A 20,849-nucleotide genomic window follows, 5' to 3' on the forward strand; every position below is an offset into this window, starting at 1 on the left:
TCCAGAATAGCCTGATAGTTTTTAATCATTCTATGTTAGCTTGCTGCATCTTAAAACATTTTCTTTCGAATCAAGTCACAGCCGTGTGTACTTTAGGCTGTGGCCGTCATAAACAAATATGAAAAGAGGCAGAGTTAAAACAGCTCAGTACCAATAGTTATTCATTAGTCTGAGGTAATCTAACGCAAATGACCTTTTAGGAGACTTGTGAAGAAATGAGAGAAACGGGATTTCAGATACGAGTTTCTGCACAGCTGAATGACAGCTCTGTACTATCTGTTGTCTCGTTTGGTCAAGGTTATAGTCGTTTCAGGAAGCCAGTCCTCCTACCAAGTGACTTGTTATAATTGAAAATAAAAGAAGAGTCCCAGGTACGGAGAGCAAGACGCCTATGAAATATATTCAAAGATGGTAAAGTGAGCACTCTCCTCTTCTACTGTAGAACTGAAAATATACTACTGTGGAAACTCACCCATCACTGCCACCATCATTCGTTTTAAATGTTTTGGCAAGAAAAGGTTTACCATCTGTACTGTCTGCTCCCATTCTCTTTGAATTCCTTTGAAAACCTGGAGTTCTCCCCATGCTTAGTTCTAAAAGCCAATTTAGTGTCTTAAATGATCAATTCTTTAAATGGCAAATCTGGTACAATGAGTTTACTTCATTTAAGGAATGCCATGTTACAGTGGCTGGATACTCAGAAGGAAATGCAGAGTGTACCTGCTCTCATTCTTAGAATGCTGTGCAATGAACATGGTCTCCATGGTGGCAGCAGTATGGAATGATACCTTCTTTAATACTCAGCTTACTTCTGGCTTCATTTTCTCATTGCAATCATTGTTTGCTTGGATCAGAAAAATCCAGCCTAGTGATTCAACTGGGAACACAGGTCAAGAGGTAAATGTCAGCTGGGATGGGGGTCAAACCAAGCCTTAAGGGGCCCTCATGTTGGGCACCTAGAATCGGGCAATCCGTCCATATTAACTGTGTAGCTTTTCCAGAACAGCACGAACTTCCTCTGGATTGTAGTTCCAAGGACCGGGTTTACCCTGCAAGAGAAATGAGTCAGCATTTCCAGATTTCCAACTTGCAGGAATATGTAGGTCTGGAGCTGAGCTGAGCTGAGCTGAGAGATTTGAGCTGGTGACATCTGTGTGGAAGTCATCAGGATGGTGCAGTCAAGCACAGATGACCATGAGATAGATGTGAGCACCCAGGGAAAGCATGTGGAATGGCACCAACATGCAATGGGAAGACTGGACAAAGAAGCAAGAGGAAAACCAGAGCAGGTAAAGAGAATAGTTTCAAAGGGAGAAAGGGGTCTAGACAAATAAGCTTCTCTTTCACAACTGGACCCTCAGACCAGCCACCTCTCACATCAAGTTCTGCTCACTCTGCATCAAACCACCTCTGCCTGTCTAATCCCACAGCCTCAGTTCAGTCCTCTTCATCTCCTGTTTGGGCAACGACCACCCCAGCTCCTTCAGTCCATTTTTTTTTTTTTTTAATTGGAGTATATTTGCTTTACAGTGTTGTATTTGTTTCCTCCAGTCCATTCTTCACCTAGTAGTCCATGATCTTTCTAAAGTATAGATCTGATTTGTACTTCTCCCTGGCTCACAGCTCTTCAGTGGCTCCTTGCTCTCAGACGTGGGCTGAACTCCTTGGTCCAGAAAGAGCCTTTTATAATGGAAATGGCCCAACCCCCCACACCCTGCCCTAACCTACTTCAGTGCTTCTATCTCTCCTTCCTGTATTTGCAATGGTTTTTACTCACCATGTTCACGTGGCAGCCTCCTTATCCTTTATGGCCTAAGCAGGTGTCACCGCCTCTGAAAAGCCTCCCCTTCCTCAGGGTTCAGGAAATTTATCATGAGTGCCAAATCTATCCTGATGTCTCACACCCCTTCCTTTACATATTGTCTATGCCGGTTTTGTGCTATAATAGCAAAACTGAAGCATTTCAGCGGGGATTATTTGGCCCACGGAGTCATATTTCCTATCTGGCCCTTTGCGGAACAGCTTTGCTGATCCCTGCCCTGGAGCCTCACAGCACCCAGGAAGCTGTAACACTCTATTTGTACCTTCCTTATTCCCTGCTCCTCCAATTGTGAGTATTTTGAAGTAAGTTGTGGCTTCTTTTAAGCTTGTGCTTCTGTTTCCAGTACTTGCACAGGGCCTAACCCCAGGTCAGGACTTGGTACCCAGCTTGCCTGAACCAGGCCACCTCAGTACTGGGTCACAGGGGACCGGGAAGGAAGGACTCAAATCCTTGTGCAGTGGCCCTTAGCATTCTGAGAATTTATGTGCAGGTTGCTGCTTGTTTCACCGGCATGAGTAAGGCCCGCCTGACCCACAGGCAGAGAGGCACCCCAGAGCTGGGCTTCATATGCTCCCCCAGGTTTGAATCCCTTCAGCAGATGTAAAACCTAATTTCTATCCTCTCAGGGGACGCTAGTGATTCCCAGGTGGCACTAGTGGTAAAGAATCTGCCTGCCAACGCAGAAACCACAAGAGACACAGTTTCGATCCCTAGGTTGGGAAGATCCGCTGGAGAAGAAAATGGCAACCCACTCCAGTATTCTTGCTTGGAAAATCCCATGGAGCCTGGCGGGCTACAGTCCATGGGGCTGCAGAGAGTCAGACAAGACTGAGTGAGCACCGCATAACACACAACAGGGGAGGCTCACAGTGCCCCCAGGATCAGAAGTTGTGCTCCCTTCCTCACCCTCACCAAGCTGGAAGCACTGAAGGGGTACATGATCACCCGAAAAGCAGATTGGGCTCAGTTCCTGCCTCAGCATTTCCCACTCCAAACTACGGAGGAGATGGTCTTCTAGCGTCTACACCCATTTCCAGGTTCAGGCCTGTCTCAGGGATTGGCAGCTTCAGACCCTCTCACTCCCATCCCATCCCAGAGGATTTAGAATTGAAATAGGAGCCTTGTGCAACTTGGCCTTGGGCAAGTCCATTTCCTCCTCTGAGCACTGTTCAGGAAATGGAAAGATTGTCTCTCAAAGCAAACCAGGGCTGGGCTAGTCTTCTGGATTCAGAAGGCACCCGGGAAGTTGCAACTCCAGTCCAAATGCTAGGGCCTTTCTTGTGCATGATTTCATCCCCTGTGAGGTGGGGGTCCGTGTCTCCGTTTTAGAGAAGAAGAAACTGAAGCTCCAAGAGGGGAAAGGACTTGCCTGTGGTCAAGAGGCTGGTAAGTGACCAGGCAGCGATTTGACACACAGTCCTCTCTCTGACCTTACCCTGCCCTCCCTGGGTCCCCTGCTGCAAGTCCCCACCTTGTACAGGATCCTGCCCTCCTGGAGCACATAGAGCCGCTCTGGCAGAGCCGCGTAGCACGAGCTGCTCTGGTCCTTCATTGTGTCCACCACCACGGGGCACTGGGGGCTCCTGTCCAGCAGCAGGCGGGCTGCCCGCAGGCGGTCCTGGAGATTCCGGTGACTCTTGATGTCCACGTTGTTCTTAAAAGCCCAGCCATCTGTAACAGACAGACCTGCAGGTCAGATACCTCCCCCACTTTTAACTGAGGGTCCCAGATGGAGGACTTCTCAACTTCGGCACTCCTGACAATTGGGCTAGATAATCCTCTGCTGTTTTGTGTATCGTAAGGTGTGAAGCAGCATCTTCGGCCCTACATACTAGATGTCAGTAGTGTCACCTTGCCTTCAGCTTGTGACAACTGAAAATGTCTCAGACATTGCCAAATGCCCTCTGCGGGACAAAAATTACCCTTGGTTGAGAAACACTGCTGTCACACCATCTCCTCCAGGAAGCCTTCCTTGATACACTCAGCTGTGTGATATTGGGAGGCTCTTTAAATCTTTTTAAATTCTCAGTTTTCCCATCTGATAAATGGATTAATAGAACCCACATTTCAGTTGGCTGTAAGGCTTATCTGAGATAATTGTGTAGAATTCCCAGTATTCTACCTGGTTCATTGTAGCTGCTTAAAAACTATTGACTTACCTTGCCTGACTGCCCCAAAATAGCAGACAAGTAGAGAAGAAGCTATTCATCCTTTTTTTTTTTTTTTTCAGTTTTCATTCTCAACCACAGGTATTCTACTATTTTCCTCTGGAGATGCCCCACCCCCACCCCGAACCAAATCTATTTAAGATTGCTTTACTTTATTATTATTTTTTTTATTTTTAAAAGCCAGCGACTAATCATTGTTTTTTTTTATTTTTTTTATTTTTAAAAGCCGATCGCTTCACTTTAAATCAGTGGTCCGCAACATTTTTGGCATTAGGGACCGGGTTTTGGAAGACAGTATTTCCATGGACTGGGTGGTGGGTGGGGGGATGATTTTGGGATGATTCAAGTGCATAACATTAATTGTGCACTTCATTTCTATTATTATTACATCAGCTGCACCTCAGATCATCAAGCATTAGATCCTAGAATTTGGGGACCCCTGCTTTAATGCCAAGTGGATTTTCTTTTTTTTTGGGGGGGGGGAGTGGATATTCAATTGGCTTCATTGGCCGAGATGCCCATCTGCCAAATTAAAGGAGTTGGTACTCTTTAGTGAATGGGCCCACAGGTTGAAAAAATATCCATAAACTGGAACTGGCCTTGCCCTTCTACTTTCCCCACATCTGGGGAGATTGGAACCCAGATAATGTGGTATGGGTTCTTTCAGAAGCCATGGGGCCTGCATTTATAATAGTTGCCTCCCAGGGTAATGTAAGTTACACATTGTAAGTTACACACACACAGACAATGAAGTGGACCAGCAGAACTGGCTGCTCCTTCTTGTGCTTCAAAGTCCTCCCAAAGTACTCTTCCCCTAGGAAAACCCAGGCTCAGAAGAAATTCACATCTAGTTACAACAGCCTGGACTCAGTTTAAAGTATTTATTAACTGCCCCAAGACAGCTAAACTTTGTTGATGACAGTAACACCGACTTATACGTGTGTCATGTCTAGGCGGGCAGTCTTTTCCACCCATTAGCTCCCTGGAGCTTCACAGAATGTCCTTCTCATCCCCACCCTGCAGCTGGGAATGTGGAGGCCCAGAGAGCAGCAGTGACCCATCCTTAACTGTGAATTCTTTAGAGACAGGCACTGCATGTACCTTTTATCTCTATGTATCCCTTGGCCCAGCACAGGGCTGCACACATAGTAGGTACTCAGTAAATTCTGTTAAGTGGGTTATTTTGGGAGACATGTGTGTGCGTGTTCAATCATGTCTGCCTCTTTGAGAACCTATGGACCTTAGGCCGCCAGGCTCCTCTGTCCATGGGATTCTCCAGGGAAGAATACTGGAGTAGGCTGCCATGACTTCCTCCAACCCAGGGATTGAACCCGTGTCTCTTACGTCTCCTGCATCGGCAGGCGGGTTCTTAACCACTAGTGCCACATGGGAAGACTTGTTCTGGGAGATAGGTGCCATTATTCTCTTTTAGTGGCACAGAAGTGGGCATGGAGATAAGCTGTTCAGGTCGTGTGGCCAGCACATGATTCAGCTAGGGCGATCTTTCTACTACACCTCATGCCTCCCTGTAATTTACCTAGACAGACACGTGGTATGTGGGGGAAAATGAAGTCAAGTGATTGGCTCAGACCTCCTAGTATTGGTGGACACTGGCTCTGTGCATTTTAGTTCTGGGATTCAGGCCTAACCTATTTCTGACTGATGGAGTGAGTACCCTGGGGAAGGAGTTGGGGAGGAAGAAGAAATGCTTGAACTAGGAGTGGCACAGCACAGAGGGTACACAGCACAGAAACCAGTGTGGGTCAGGGCTGGAAAAGGAAGGCTTTCTCTCAGTGGCTTGAGATGGACAGTCCTGGGTCCAGGAAAGGGTTAAACCTGCTCAGTCAGATTTCAGGAGAAAGCTGGGGAGGAGACAGGTATCAGGAAGTTTCTGTGATGATCTGTCTGCTCTTGTTGCACTTTGCAATTGTTCTTTTAGAGATTAAAGCTGGATTCTCTACAGCCTTATTACTCCAAGCGTGGTCCCTGGACCAGCGGGCTCAGCACTACCTGGGGGCATGATTTAAAGTGCCACGTCTCAGGCCGCCCCCCTCTGCTGCCCTGTGATCCAGAACCTGCACCTTAATAAGATTACCAGGTGACTCGAGTGCCATGGAGACCATGGACACCTGTAGGTGCCTGAGTTCTCTTTTCTTTCATTGATGGCTGCTGCTCTCCCAAAGGGTATTTAACAAAGAAACACATTGTTCTTGACTTTGCTCTACTGTTGCCTATGCTGTTTGTTTTGAATTTCATTTTGGAAATGTTCAAATATACATAAAAGTAGAGAGAACAGTTTAATGAACCTCCATGTAACTGTTACCCTACGCTAATATTTTTAATTGCCCCAAAGTCTTCAATGAAGATAGAAGCTGCCAGTTAAATGAGCACAGTGATAGGCTGAAAGCAGTTCTCCAGCCTCTGGGTGCATATAAGTTAAGATGCAATGGGCCTAGCGTGGGCCCTGGAATATGGTCCACATAGCTCAGAGACGAGGGATCTAGGGACCACTCTGGGGAAAGGGCTGATGGGGCAGCTTTGCTGATAATTAATAACAATCTCTAAACACATGGATCAGCCAGCAAGGCTAATACTGGTCTAAACACTCACTTATTCACCCAACTTTCACTGAGCTCTGACTCTATAACATGGACTCTGCCAGCTGCTGAGTGACAGATGACTGAAACAGCCTCTTGTCTTGTGGGGTGATGGAGTGAGTAAATAATTTTCGTTTCACTCAGCCACATGAGCCTTCTTGCCTTCTCCAACCTCTGAGTTGGAGGCTTGGGCTAAACTCTTGGATTCAGTTCCCATAAAAATCAGGAAGACAGGGATGTGTCTGATTGTTCTGTAAAGTTCAAGAGGCTTCGGCCAAGCTGTAGAAGTTTCAGAGAGGGACATGTCTGCCCGTGGTAAGGCAGGACTTTCTCACAGAGCTGTTCAGCAAAGGAACAAGATTTCCCACTAAATAATGAAGATGAGCCATCACTTATTAGGAGCTGAAACAAGGATGGCAGCTTCAGCTAAAAGCTGGCCCAGAGCAGGGGTTCTCAAAGTGTGGTCCCCCAATCCACAACTTCAGCATCACTCAGAGATGGTTAGATATGTAAATTATTAGGCCCCACCCCAGGTTTAACTCCAACTCTGGGGTGGGGTCCAGCAGTCTGCTTTCACAAACCCTGGTCCTTCTGGTGCTCGTGATGCTTGGGACCATGGACGGAGATGAACCACCAAGTCCCCTGGAGCTTGGAGAGCCTTAGGATGGATCTCACACGTTGCTAGAGAGCCGCTGTTTCGCTTGTGATGTTTCACAAGGTCTAAATTTCTTGTGATTGTGTTCAGATGAGCTCCTCCCCTTGATTCCCCTACTTACCCACTCAGAATGTTAGAAGCACTCCAGTTTTCTGCTCTGTGTGACTAGTGGAAAGCACAGACTGTGGAGTTAGCGAGTAGGGGGTAGACCTAGCAGCGACTGAGTTAGGTCCTCAACAAATAGTGACTCTTTCCTTCTCTCTTCCTCTTCTTCCCGCCCCCAACCATGAGAGAAGGGGAGAGAGAGGAACATCTTTTTTTTACCTGATGCATGTGCTTCTTCAATGTAAATGATGAGAAAGTCTGCTATGGAACCAAAATCTTCAATAAGTCTCTTGAATTGGTCAAATTTGAAAATAAATGAAGGTCAGGTGCAACTTCCAAAATTCAGCACCAACGGTCTGTTTCCTAAAACAAATGGAACCATCATCAGCCAATAACTGACACATAGCATTTCTTTTGCAAGCACCATCTTCACTCTTGCTTTCATTGTTACATTTATTTCCTCCCTAAGATGGAGACAGGGCACATTGCGGGGGGTGGGGGGGGCAGAAGCTTAGAACACATGCAATGGCACCCCTCCAGTCCTCTTGCTTGGAAAACCCCATGGACAGAGGAACCTGGTAGGCTGCAGTCCATGGGGTCGCGAAGAGTCGGACATGACTGAGTGACTAAGCGACTTCACTTTTCACTTTCCTTCATTGGATAAGGAAGTGGCAACCCACTCCAGTGTTCTTGCCTGGAGAATCCCAGGGAGGTAGATCCTGGTGGGCTGCCATCTATGGGGTCGCACAGAATCAGACACCACTGAAGCGACTTAGCAGCAGCAGCAGCAGAGCCAGTTGACTCCTCTCCAGAATGAAGGGATGCTATCAGGCAGTCTCAGTGGATCACCTGCACTCACTGGGAAGTAAATAAAATAATGACAAAGAGAGTCCCTTTCATGCAGTGATAAGGCAGGCACCCATCTGTTCTCTCATTGATGTGATTAGTATACTGCAAGGTGGGTGATTTTTTACCCTCTGGCTTATAGGCTTACAGCAGGTCAATGGTGGCATTAAAACCAACATTCTGGCTTCTGGACTCTCAAGCTGGTGCTCTTCCTATTCAAAGCACCTCAGTTTCCTCACCCACAAATGGACATAATAACAATACTTACCTGATAGGATTGTTCTAAGGATTAGGTAAGTTAAAGCAGATAAGGGTTTAGAATGGTGCCTACCCATAGTAGGTACCTAATAAGTGTAAGTGCTCATCTCCTCCCTGAGCTGTGAAGTGGAGCAGTGGAGAAGGCTCCAGAAAGAGGAGTGAAATGCGGTGATTGATCACATAATTGGCTGGGCCAGGGCAAAATGAAAATTCAAGGCCCTTTATTCAAAAAGTGGGGGAAAGTGCCAATAACTATATTAAAATACAGTTTTCTGATACAGTATCTCTCTTGCCCTGGCATGCTGCGTTTTAGTTGCTATTTAATATCAGGTTCCCCTGGGCACAGAGATATTCATAGGGTGAATGTAGACTCTCACAGTCACCCAGGAGCCCCAAAACTCTGCATACGTGTATGTGTATCTGTGGCTGCTGGCTCCAGCCACCAGACCAATGTACCACGCGCTGACCAGCAGCACAAAAACTGAGCCAGACATGTCATCTTCCCACCTGCCATCTCCCAAACCCACAGGGTATTGCAACTTCCATGCAGGGACATGCTAGGTACCTCAAGCAAAGGAGTGGGGGCAGAAGCCTTCTCCCACTAGGTCACCCCAGTCACTTGCCAAATGGATTCGTGGCACTGTCAGCCCAGGCTGGGGATGGCCACCTCCATGCCCTCCTGTGAGACACTGCAGGATGCCCACACCTGACCCTAACCTTTCCTATTCCTGGGTCCAGACCCACTCTGGGCCTGCAGGTGGCAGCAGCCACTGGGAGGGAGCACAGAGGCTGGGTAGGCTGGGGCCCTGGGAGTGGAGGAGTGGTCCTGGGAGGACTGTTACGGGTGGGGGAGAGGGAGCAGGGAGGCTGTAGGAAACAGCAACCTATGTGAGCCAAGGGTCCAAGTCCCTGAGGCATGTCCAATTGTCCAAAAATCTTCTTTTACAAAATACAAATTAAAGATAAAACCATTAAGAATTTTAAGACAGTTCCGGCAGAGCATTCAGTTCCGTTGCTCAGTCGTGTCCGACTCTTTGTGACCCCATGAACCGCAGCACGCCAGGCCTCCCTGTCCATCACCAACTCCCGGAGTCCACCCAAACCCATGTCCATTGAGTCGGTGATGCCATCCAACCACCTCATCCTCTGTCGTCCCCTTCTCCTCCTGCCCTCAATCTTTCCCAGCATCAGGGTCTTTTCAAATGAGTCAGCTCTTCGCATCAGGTGGCCAAAGTATTGGAGTTTCAGCTTCAGCATCAGTCCTTCCAAAGAGTGCTCAGCCTCTTCTGAATAAGCACCCTTCGTGATTCACTGGTCCCATATCCAGGAAGACAGTCCTGGGTGAGAGCCTTCTGTAACTCCTCCAGCAGGTCCTGCACTGTGACATGGCCAGTTTAAGTGTCTGCATCCCACAGGCTACTCACTGCCCCTAAGGGCAGGGCCTGTTCCTCATTCTTCCTCACATCCCCAACATTGAGTATACCCTCATTGCAATACAAGCATTCATTCAGTGCTAATAAAGTGCACAGCTCTCTGTCACACACTTGGGATTCAGCACAGGGCAGAAGCAGCAGGTCTCTGCCTGTGTGCAATTAGAATATGAAAGTATTACTTGCTCAGAAGTGTCAGACTCTTTGCGACCCCATGGACTGTAGTCTGCCAGGCTCCTCTGTCCATGGGATTTCCCAGGCAAGAATACTGCAGTGGGTTGCCATTTCCTTCTCCAGGGGATCTTCCTGACCCAGGGATCGATCTAGAATCTCCTGCTTTCTTTTGTAATTGTAACTGAGCTAATATTTGACTCTTGAGTTTCCAGAAGGCCAAGGAAAAGGAGAAACATGATTGCTTATATATTCCTCATTTTCAGTACTTGAGGAGAAGGCAGGCCTGTTCCACTGGAGATACGTCATTCTTGTCGTCCTTGCCTCACCGATGACCTCACAGGAGGCCCTAGGAGGCACTGGGAGAGCCTCAGCTGGTTGCCTCCTCACCCCAGGTGACAAGGTTGCTCAGGTCACAGCAGGAGAGGCTCAGAGGCCAGTCAGAGCCAAGTGGCTAGCTACTGGCCTCCAATGACCCCAGGGAGTCACCCTTCAGATTAGAATGAGGAGATTTAAGGTCAGGACCAGAGCCAAATATGAGCTGTCTGGAAATTTGTTTTTAATGGGATAAAAAATTTCAACATCCACTGATTAGGACATGAAGAAACACAGTCATTTGTTTAATTATTTATAGTGTGGCTGGGTGCAGTGATAAGTATTGAGGGCAAAGTTCAAACTTAGTTCCCTGCTTTTCTGGTAGCAGACAGAAAATGGATGGAGGCGAGGGGATGGCCATACTGGGGACTGGCACCCTGCCCATGTCCACAGGCCACAGTGCAGAGGACAACAGTTCTAGAACATCAGGCCAGGACTGACTGTCAAGTCCAGCTTGTTTGTGTAAGTGGGGAAATAGCTCTGTGGTAGTACTAGACTCAAACCCATCATTGGTTAACTTACTGGTCAACCCCCAAACCAGTAAATTAATCCCCATACCAGGCTCTCTCGGCAGAGAAAACCAGCCCGTTTATAGTTACTAGATGACCCCTTATAAGTATACTTGGAGAGATTTTAGAAGATTTTAAACAGGGGGTGAAATAAATCTAGTTTCAGATTAACGGCCAGGTTCCAAGAAAAGCGACCATCCAGATTTGCCTTCTACCCCAACAGGGCAGCTATCAGCGTTGCGTGGTGTGTGTATGTCTTGTGTATGCAGGTGCATGTACCTGCAGAGGGTAAGAGGCGGCTGAGAGTTTCCCTGAGCTTCTGTTTATTTATCCAACAATAGAAAACACACCAGCTAAGAGTCAGAAGTCTCACGTTCTTGTTCAGACTTTCTGAGAACTCTCTGTGTGACTCTGAGCAAGTCCTTTACCTCTCTGGGCCTTTGCATCTGAAAAAAATGAAAGGGTTGCTTTAGATGATCTCTAAAGAGTCTTCCAGACCTTCCAGTCTGGGGCTCCAAAATGAGTTTGGATTTATACCTAAAGCATACAGCAGAGCTTTTTAGTGGACTGATGGGTTTCCAAAGCTCTTACAGAATGTTTTTCTTTCTAAAATTTTTGTGTATTTTTTAATTGAAGGATAATTGCTTTACAGAATTGTGTTGGTTTCCCCCAAACATCAACACAGAATGTCTTTCTAATAAGCAGAACTGATCATGTTAAATCTATTTGAAGATCCTTCTAAGAACTCACCAATACATTCAGAGTAAAGGCTACCCTCTTTGCTAAGACACAGAGGCCCCACAAGCTCTGATCCCTGAGGACGTCTCCAGCCTCCTTCTTCACTCCTTCATGCCTCTCACACCCCACTTCTACCAAACTGACTGATGCCCCTCCGCGTATCAGACCCCTACTGCCCCTCCCCTCCACCCTGTTCTGTTCACCACCCTCCTCTTCCTCACCCATCTCGAGGTTTCAGTCCTTACACCATCAGCTCACCATTCTCTTCTCCAGGAAGCCCTCCCCTGACCATCTTCCCACCTGACCCTACTCCTTACTGAACTCCTTGGTTTCCTCTCCCCCTCCATCAACTCCTTCCTTGAGTAATGAGATCTTCCAGTTGTGTTGATTTCTGTATCATCATACCTATTACTTCAGGGGACTCTGGAACAATGTGCTGAAATTCTATTTTATAAAATTTTTTTTCATTGCTCAGACACATTTTCTCTCCATCATCAATTTCAGGTGCAGCAGCAGGGAGCAGAGACAAATAAAACAATATTGAGAAAGTACGCCAAGGATTTCCCTGGTGATTCAGTGGCTAAGACTGCACTCCCGAAGCAGGGGACCTGGGTTCGGTCCCTAATCAGGAAACTAGATTGCACGTGCCTCAACTAAGCATTCACAGGCTGCAACAAGGACTGGTGCAGCCTAATAAATAACTGTTTTTTAAAATAAAACGTACACTGGCCCACTGGAAAGTAAGCAGTTAAAATAAGCAAGTAAATCCTGTGAATTGGCCATGAGGCACGTTGGCTTTCATGGAGCTGATCACTAGACCATCAAAAGTCAGCAAATTGTCATGGTTCTATCACAGGAGTTGGCACGAGGTAGACTTGTTCTATCATGGGAGTTGGCATGAGGTAGACTCACAGTAAACACGAGCTGATTCTCATTGCTCTTATCATCAGTGGTCACTTAGAGAATGTTTGCTGAATAAACCAAGGTCATTTCTGCACTGTAGTTTAAGATCATGAGCAAAAAAACTCTTACCCTTCCCTCTGATTAAAACACTCTTCCCTTGTCAAGCTACCAAAATCTTACTTATTCTCCAAGGCTTAACTCCAATGCCACCTCCTCCAGGAAACCTTCCAAGCCCTGCAGGTGAAGTTCATACCTTTATAGTCTCCCCTCAGCCTCATGGAACTGTATGGATTTGTTATTACTTCTGTCTGTACCATGAAACCATATATTTCTCAAATAAAAGAGCAAGCTCTTACCTAGCTCTGAGTAGACCCTGGTATCTAGCTGAGGATCTAGCTCAAGGAAGGTGCTCATGAATGTCTATTGAGGTACACTGGAAAAACAGGATGAAGAAGCCTGGATCCTGGGTCTGACTTGGTCACTCACTGGCTCTGTCACCTTTGCTCTCAGTTTCCTCCATTTCCCTTTTAAAATGGGAGCACTGGATCAGGCCAACATCTCCCAGAGTATGTTCTTTGGAACTAATATGATGATGATAGGATATCCCTCTGGTGGCAAGTGGGAAGTTGTATGTGTGTATTAGGAAAATCAGTCAGTGCTGTGTTAAAGTTTTTCAAGTTTCTCTTTTTGTTTTTAAGCTTCAAGGCCTCTCAGAGGCTCTTATGTTCATGCGCATGATGAATTTCCAGGAGGAGAGGATGTTCTGTGCTTAGTCGCTCAGTCGTGTCTGACTCTTTGCTACCACATGGACTGTAGCCTGCCAGGCTCCTCTGTCCATGGGGGTTCTTCAGGCAAGAATACTGGAGTAGGTTGCCATTTCCTTCTCCAGGGGATCTTCCCAACCCAGGGATCAAACCCAGGCCTCCTGTATTGCAGGCGGATTCGTTACCATCTGAGCCACCAGGGAAACCCAAGAATACTGGAGTGGGTAGCCTATCCCTTCTCCAGGAGCTGTTCTGGACCCAGGAATCGAACTGGGATCTCCTGCATTGCAGGTGGATTCTTTACCAGCTGAGCTACCAGGGAAGCCTAGAGGGGAGCATAATATGCAGGATTTCCCAAATTATTTTGACCAGGGAACACTATCTAGTAAAGCATGTCTATGGGATTTGGTTTCCAAAGAACACACTTTGAACAACACTAGATTAGTCAATAACCTCAGGGCCTCTCCTCTGTTTGCTGTGTTCATGCCCTGGGATTTCCACAGCCGTGTCCCAAGGTGCCCCCGCCTGGGCAGGAGGGTAACACTTGTGCTTGGGCAGCCAAGTGCTGGGTAGGAAGGATCAGTGCCCAGGAGAGGTAGAGGCAGAGATCCAGGAGTTGAGAAGGAAGGGAGAGCGGGAGAGCTGTAGGGTTCTGAGCTGGTGTCACAGGGGAGACCTGAGAGCAGGACCCTGCTGATGAGGAACAGTGGCGATGGAGGGGGAGGGCATCAGCAGAGAGAGAGAAGGGAAAGCACAAGGGATGTACAAGAGCCAGCAGTTCACCTGGAGGCAGTGTGCTGAGGGTAAGCCTGCAGGTGAAGTTGGGAAGAAAAACTGGAGTCAGTCCAGAGAGGACATGGAGAACAAGGCTGAGCCCAGGCTTCATCCCAGATGCAGATGGGGCTGCTGAAGGTTGGTGAGCTGGGGTACCAGTCAGCCGGGGACATGTTTGTGGAAGGGATATGTATCTGGTGACCAACCTCAAGTTAGGTGGGAAGAGAGGGCAAGATGGGGAGGAGGAAGACCTGGCAGGAAGAGCAGGTGTGAGGACAAAAGATAAACCTGACCAGAGAGTCCTTTAAGAACCCAAATAGATAGAGCTGATTTGTCTGGGAGAGTGAGAGAGAGAGAGAGATCTTCAACAAATATTTACTGGGCAACTACCATGAGCCAGCAGCAGCCAGGGGGACCCAACAGTGGGTTAGAGCACAGCCTCCACTTGCATAGAGCTTGCAGGTTAGTGAAGAGGACAGACAATAATCAAACACCCACACATATTAATAATTAGCAACCATGACAGGTGTGTAAAGAGAAATTTAGGATATGAAGCATAGAAGAGGGCGTGAGCTGAGATTAGGGGACCAGTTTCAGGGAGTGTCACTGAGCAAGAGTCTGAAAGATGAACCAGCGTGGACCAGATTGGAGGGGGGGAGGTGGGGAGGGGATGGTGAAGACATCTCAGGCAGAGCAACTGTGCAGTAAGAGCAGTGCTCAAGGAGCTGATGGCCAGTGTGACTGGTTTGCCATTTGATTGCCTGGGAAGGTGGTGATGTCACTCAGAAGAACAGAACCCAGGAGAAGTCCTTGTTTTCAGGAAGTGGGAAGAGGACAAGAAGCCAGAAAATGAGCAGCCGGAGTAGTGGCATTCAGGCTTTCCATCCCACCTGCCCCTGCCCCAAACACCCCCGTCCAAGCACCTCTTAAACTTAGACCAGCCGTCTGACCTTGCATGAAGTCCCAGATGCTGCACCTCTCTCCTGACAGGCAGACTACAGGGCAGTTTGGGGCCAGACCCCCTTGTTCAGTCATGTCCTCCAGTCGCTGCCAACGGACCTTCAGGATAAACCAGAAATACTGGGCACTGAAGAAGGTAGGGATCCAATTTTCATGGGAGAAGCGTGGGTTCCTGGTCATGCCAGTCTTCTCGCCCATGGCCAGGATGTTCTGCTTGACCCTCCTGGGAAACAGCGTCAGGAGCACTTTGCCTATGGCCACATGCAGGGCCACCTGAAAGAGGACCCAGAGCCTCCTCAGCCATAGCCCTGGCGGGGGCAGCCCCATCATAACACAGCCAGAGCTGAATCTGAGGCCGGTGGACAGAGAGGAAACCTCCTGGCCATATAGGGCGGAGCTGGACAAAGGTGGCAGATGGCGGCAGCCAACCCAGACAGGAAGAAAGTGCCAGGACAGAAGGGGGTTTGCCTTCCGGTCAATGGAATGGAAAATTTCAAGTCAAGGGCTAAAGGTCTGCTCTAATGACCATTTCAGACTTTTCGCCTTACCTAACCTTTGAGAGATACCTGGATTGGAAGATTTCAGGTCCGAGATTCTCCCTCTGATAAAGTTAAAATACAAAAGCTTTAAACTGGCACACTTAAAGGGACTCTGTGGTTCTTTAGAAAGGCTCTGTTGCAGTAAGTTCTACTGTTAATTATTCGTTTAATAATGTAAATTGTTCTTTTACTGCTGAAGGATGTTTTCTCACTCACAGCTTCTAGCTAGTGGTTGTGAGTTTCTGGAGGCATGGCCCTCCCCAGAGGATTTGGGTCTGGAAGCTCTCCAGGTAGAGACTGAGCTGGGGACATCCCCAAGGAAACCTGGGCCTGCTCCTTCCTTCAGCACTGAGGGGAGAGCAATAAATACAATGCTGCTCTCAGCTGGGTGCGGTGTAGAGCGGGGAAGGGTCAAGTGGACAGAGAAGTATCCTCCATGTATTAAGTACAGAAAGGAAGGTTAATTGGGGCACTGGGAGATGGAGAGCGGGCAGCTAATTCTGTTTAAAGAGGCCAAGAGGAATTCCCCAAGCAAGCGATGTCTGTGCTAAAACCAGAAAGAAGAGCAAGCAGTAAACCAGGCCACTGACTTGGTCAGTGGTCCTGGTGGAAAGAACCATGTATCCAGAGAACTTCAAGCCAGAGAGTGCATGGCTCAGGAGAGAAAGAGAGAAGAATCATAGATGCTTAGAACTGTGAAGTGTTTTAGAAAACATCTGAAACCACTTTCTTTTTTAAGCGGGGAAACTGAGACCCAGAGAAAGGAAGTAGCTTCGGGTCCATTCTGCTGTTAGTAATCTCTGAGGAGTTAATTCACAAAGCTTACGTTTATGCCTCCTGAGGCATTTATGTACCTGTGTGTTAGGATAGAAGGGAGAGTGACATGAAAGTGGTTGTCACCTTGAAAAAGGTGTCAATCTTGGCCAGCAGCCCACTAACTTTATTTAGAGAAAGAAAAACCGGCTCCAAAAGATGTTCTCTTTCTGAGCATCTCAGTGCAAATACCACATGCTGTGCCCACAAAGCGCAAACACTTGCCTCTTCAAGCCATGATAACCCTCCTGTGTATATAGCATTTTGCCAGGTACAAAGCAATCTTGATCCCTGGTGTCAGTTGTTTTTTCTTATTGTTGTTTGTTTTAAATGGGCTATTTTGGGAGCAGTTTTAGATTCACAGTAAAATTAAACAGAAAGTACAGTGAGTTCCCATATACCTCCTGTTCCCACACATTAACAGCCTTCCGCAATAGCCATATCCCACCGGAGCGGTACATCTGTTATATGGATGAACCTATATTAACAAATCCTTATCACCCAAAGTCCATAGCTTACATTAGAGTTCACTCTTGGTGCCATATACTCTATGGGTTTTGACAAATACATGATGTATGTATCCACCATTATAGTATCATAAAGAATAATTTTGCTGCCCTAAAATCTTCTGTGTTCCACCTGTTCATTTCTCTCTCTCCACTGGCAACCATTCATCCTTTGAGTATTTCCATAATTTTGCCTTTTCTAGAACATCATATAGTTCTAGAACCATACAGTATGTAGTCTTTTCAGATTGATTTCTTTCACTTAGGAATACGCATGTAAGAAAGCTTCATGTCTTTTCAAGACTTGATAGCTCATTTTTTTTTTTTTAGCATTAGATTATATTCCATCATCTGGATATATACCACAGTTTATTTATCTGTTCACCTGGTAAAGGACATTTTGGTTGCTTCCAAATTTTGGCAGTTATGAATAAATAACTGAATGTTTGTATCCCCACAAAGTTCATATGATGAAACCTAATCCCTAATGATGGTATTTGGAGGTGGTGGTGTTGTGAGGTGATTAGGTTATTATAATAGGGCCCTTTGAAAAATCAGATGACTATATTTGTGTGGATCTGTTTCTGGACTTTCTCTTCTTTTTATTGATCTGTTTGTCTATTCTTTTGTCAATATCATATTCTTTTGATTACTATGTCTCTATAAAGTCTTAAAGTCCAGTAGTGTCAGTCCTTCAACTTTGTTTTTCTCCTTCAATATTGGGCTGGCTATTCTGGGTCTTTTGCCTCTTTGTATAAACTTTGGAATCAGTTTGTCAATATCCACAAAATAACTTGCTGGGATTTTGGTTGAGATTATGTTGAATCTGCAGATTAAGTTAGGAAGTATCGGCATCTTGACAATATTGAATTTTCCTATTCGTGAACATGGAATATCTCTCTATTTGGCTCTTCCTTGGTTTCTTTCCATCAGAGTTTTATAGGTTTCATTGTATAAATATTCCACATATTTTATTATTTTTATACCTATGTATTTCATTTTGGGGACTGCTAATGTAACTGGTATTATGATTTTAATTTCAGACTCCAATTGTTCATTGCTGGTATCAGTTCAGTTCAGTTCGGTTGCTCAGTCAGGTCTGACTCTTTGCGAGCCCATGGACTGCAGCTCGTCAGGCCTCCCTATCCATCACCAACTCCCGGAGCTTACTCAAACTCATGCCCATTGAGTCAGTGATGCCATCCAATCATCTCATCCTCTGTCGTCCCCTTCTCCTCCTGCCTTCAATCTTTCCCAGCATCAGGGTCTTTTCAAATGAGTCAGCTCTTCACATCAGGTGGCAAAGTATTGGAATTTCAGCTTCAACATCAGTCCCTCCAGTGAATATTCAGGACTGATTTCCTTTAGGATGGACTGGTTGGATCTCCTTGCAGTCCAAGGGACTCTCAAGAGTCTTCTCCAACACCACAGTTCAAAAGCATAGATTCTTCTGCGCTCAGCTTTCTTTATAGTACAAATCTAGCATACAAACATGACTACTGGAAAAACCATGGCTTTGATTATAAGGACCTTTGTCGGCAAAGTAATGTCTCTACTTTTTAATATGCTGTCTAGGTTGGTCATAACTTTTCTTCCAAGGAGCAAGTGTCTTTTAATTTCATGGCTGCAATCACCATCTACAGTCCTTTTGGAGCCCCACAAAATAAAGTCTGCCACTGTTTCCACTATTTCCTCATCTATTTGCCATGAAGTAATGGGACCAGATGCCATGATCTTCATTTTCTGAATGTTAAGCTTTAAGCCAACTTTTTCACTCTCCTCTTTCACTTTCATCAAGAGGCTCTTTAGTTCTTCTCCACTTTTTGCCATAAGGATGATGTCATTTGCATATCCGAGGTTATTGATATTCCTCCTGGCAATCTTGATTCCAACTTGTGCTTCATCCAGCCCAGCATTTCTCATGATGTACTCTGCATATAAGCTAAATAAGCATGGTGACAATATACAGCCTTGATGTACTCCTTTCCCTGTTTGGAACCAGTCTGTAGTTCCATGTCCAGTTCTAACTGTTGCTTCTTGACCTGCATACAAATTTCTCAAGAGGCAGGTCAGGTGGTCTGGTATTCCCATCTCTTGAAGAATTTTCCACAGTTTATTGTGATCCACACAGTCAAAGGTTTTGGCATAGTCAATAAAGCAGAAATAGACGTTTTTCTGGAACTCTCTTGCTTTTTTGATGATCCAGTGGATGTTGGCAATTGCTGGTATATAGGAAAGGAATTGACTTTTGTGTAGTAACCTTGTATCTTGCAAACTTACAATAATCATTTATTAGTTCCAGTAGTTTTTTGGTCAGTTCATTTAGATCGTCTACATAAACAACTATGTAACCTACAAACAAAGACAGCTTTATTTATTTTTTCCTATCTGTACACACTTATTTCCTTTTCTTTTATTGCATTAGCTAGGACTTTTGGTATGATGTTGAAAGAGTGATGAGAGGGGATATTGCAGAAGATCACTGAGAGGGCATGGCCACTGGTTAACCTGTAAGCTGGACTTGGGCAATTAGATGCTCCTCACCTTCTCCCCTGTCCTTGGAATGTGTGCTCTGCTTGCCTTCCCCATGCTAGAATCTACCCTAGTATGCAGCCTGAGACAGTAATATGGTGTTGAGACCATTCAATGGTCCCTACATCATTGGGACTGTTTTACATACGGTAATGTTCGTGTTTCAGTGCTACTCTCTCAATTCGTCCCATCCTTTTCTTGAGGTTTCTTATTTAGCCTTGTGTTATTTAGAAGTGTTTTTGTTAATCTACAGGTATCCTGGAGTTTTCCAAGAATTTTTCTGTTTGATTCCACTGTGGTCTGAAAGCATGTATTTTTTTAAAGATTTGTTGATGTATGTTTTATGACCCCAGATGTTATCTATCTTGGTGAATATTCCATGTAAGCTTGACAAGAATGTATATTCCACTGTTGTTAGGTAAAGTGGTCTACAGATGTCAATTACATCCAGTTGACCAATGGTGCTATTGAGTTCTCCTACATCCTTCTGGTTTTCTGCCTGCTAGATCCATCCATTTCTTTTTTTTTCCCATCCATTTCTGAGAGTCTCCAACTATGAGAGTGGATTCGTCGGTTTCTCCTTTCAGTTATATCAGTTTTTGCCTCATGTATGTTGATGTTCTATTGTTAGGCACATACACGTAAAGCCTTCTTGGAAATTGACCCTTTTATCATTATGAAATGTCTTTATCCCTGATAATTTTCCTTACTCTGAGGTTTGCTCTGTCTGAAATTAATATAGCCATTCCAGCTTTCTTTTGATTAGTTTTAGAATAATGTGTCTTTTTCCTATTCCTTTATTTTTATTTTTTTTGTAAAGAATTGTTATGTAAACAGTTAATAGAACTACATGATCTACATCTACAGTCAATGGTCCTATTACTTTTTACTTTTTTATTGTAATAAAATACACAAAACATAAAATTTACCATTAGAACCATTTTAAGTGTATAATCCAGTGGCATTAATTTACCTTCATGTTGTTATCCTACCAGTCATCACCATAACTCTTTTCCTCTTGTGAAACTGAAACAATACTCATTAAGCAATATCTCTCAATTCCCCTCTCTTGCTAGCTCCTAGCAACCGCCATCACATTTTCTGTCTTTATGATTTTGACTTCTCTAAGTGCTTCATGTAAGTGTAACCATTATAGCATTCTTCTGTTTATGACTGTCTTATTTCAAGTTGTCTTATCCTCAAGTTTCTTCCATGTTGTAGCGTGTTATGGAATTTCCTTCTTTTTCTGGATGAATAATATTCCATTGTATGTATATAACACATTTTGCTTATCCCTTCATCTGTTAATGGACACGTGGTTTCCTTCCACATTTTAGGTATTTTGAAAAACCTGCTTTCCTTCTGGGAATCTGAAATTTAGGTA

The 20,849-nt window shown here is 45.5% G+C and overlaps 1 protein-coding gene across 1 annotated transcript; it reads right to left on the reverse strand.

Moving 5' to 3' along the window:
* On the reverse strand, positions 1-15,472 carry DIO1 (iodothyronine deiodinase 1). The gene is made up of 4 exons (XM_020871345.2): positions 15,066-15,472; positions 7,567-7,710; positions 3,294-3,493; positions 1-1,049 (listed from the first exon to the last, which is right to left on the reverse strand). The coding sequence occupies exons 1-4, from the start codon at positions 15,403-15,405 to the stop codon at positions 981-983; spliced, it is 753 nt and encodes a 250-aa protein (XP_020727004.2). The 5' UTR covers positions 15,406-15,472; the 3' UTR covers positions 1-980.
* Between the last annotated feature and the right edge of the window lie 5,377 nt (positions 15,473-20,849).

Source organism: Odocoileus virginianus, chromosome 5 (assembly GCF_023699985.2).
Source record: "Odocoileus virginianus isolate 20LAN1187 ecotype Illinois chromosome 5, Ovbor_1.2, whole genome shotgun sequence".
Lineage (NCBI taxonomy): Eukaryota > Metazoa > Chordata > Mammalia > Artiodactyla > Cervidae > Odocoileus > Odocoileus virginianus.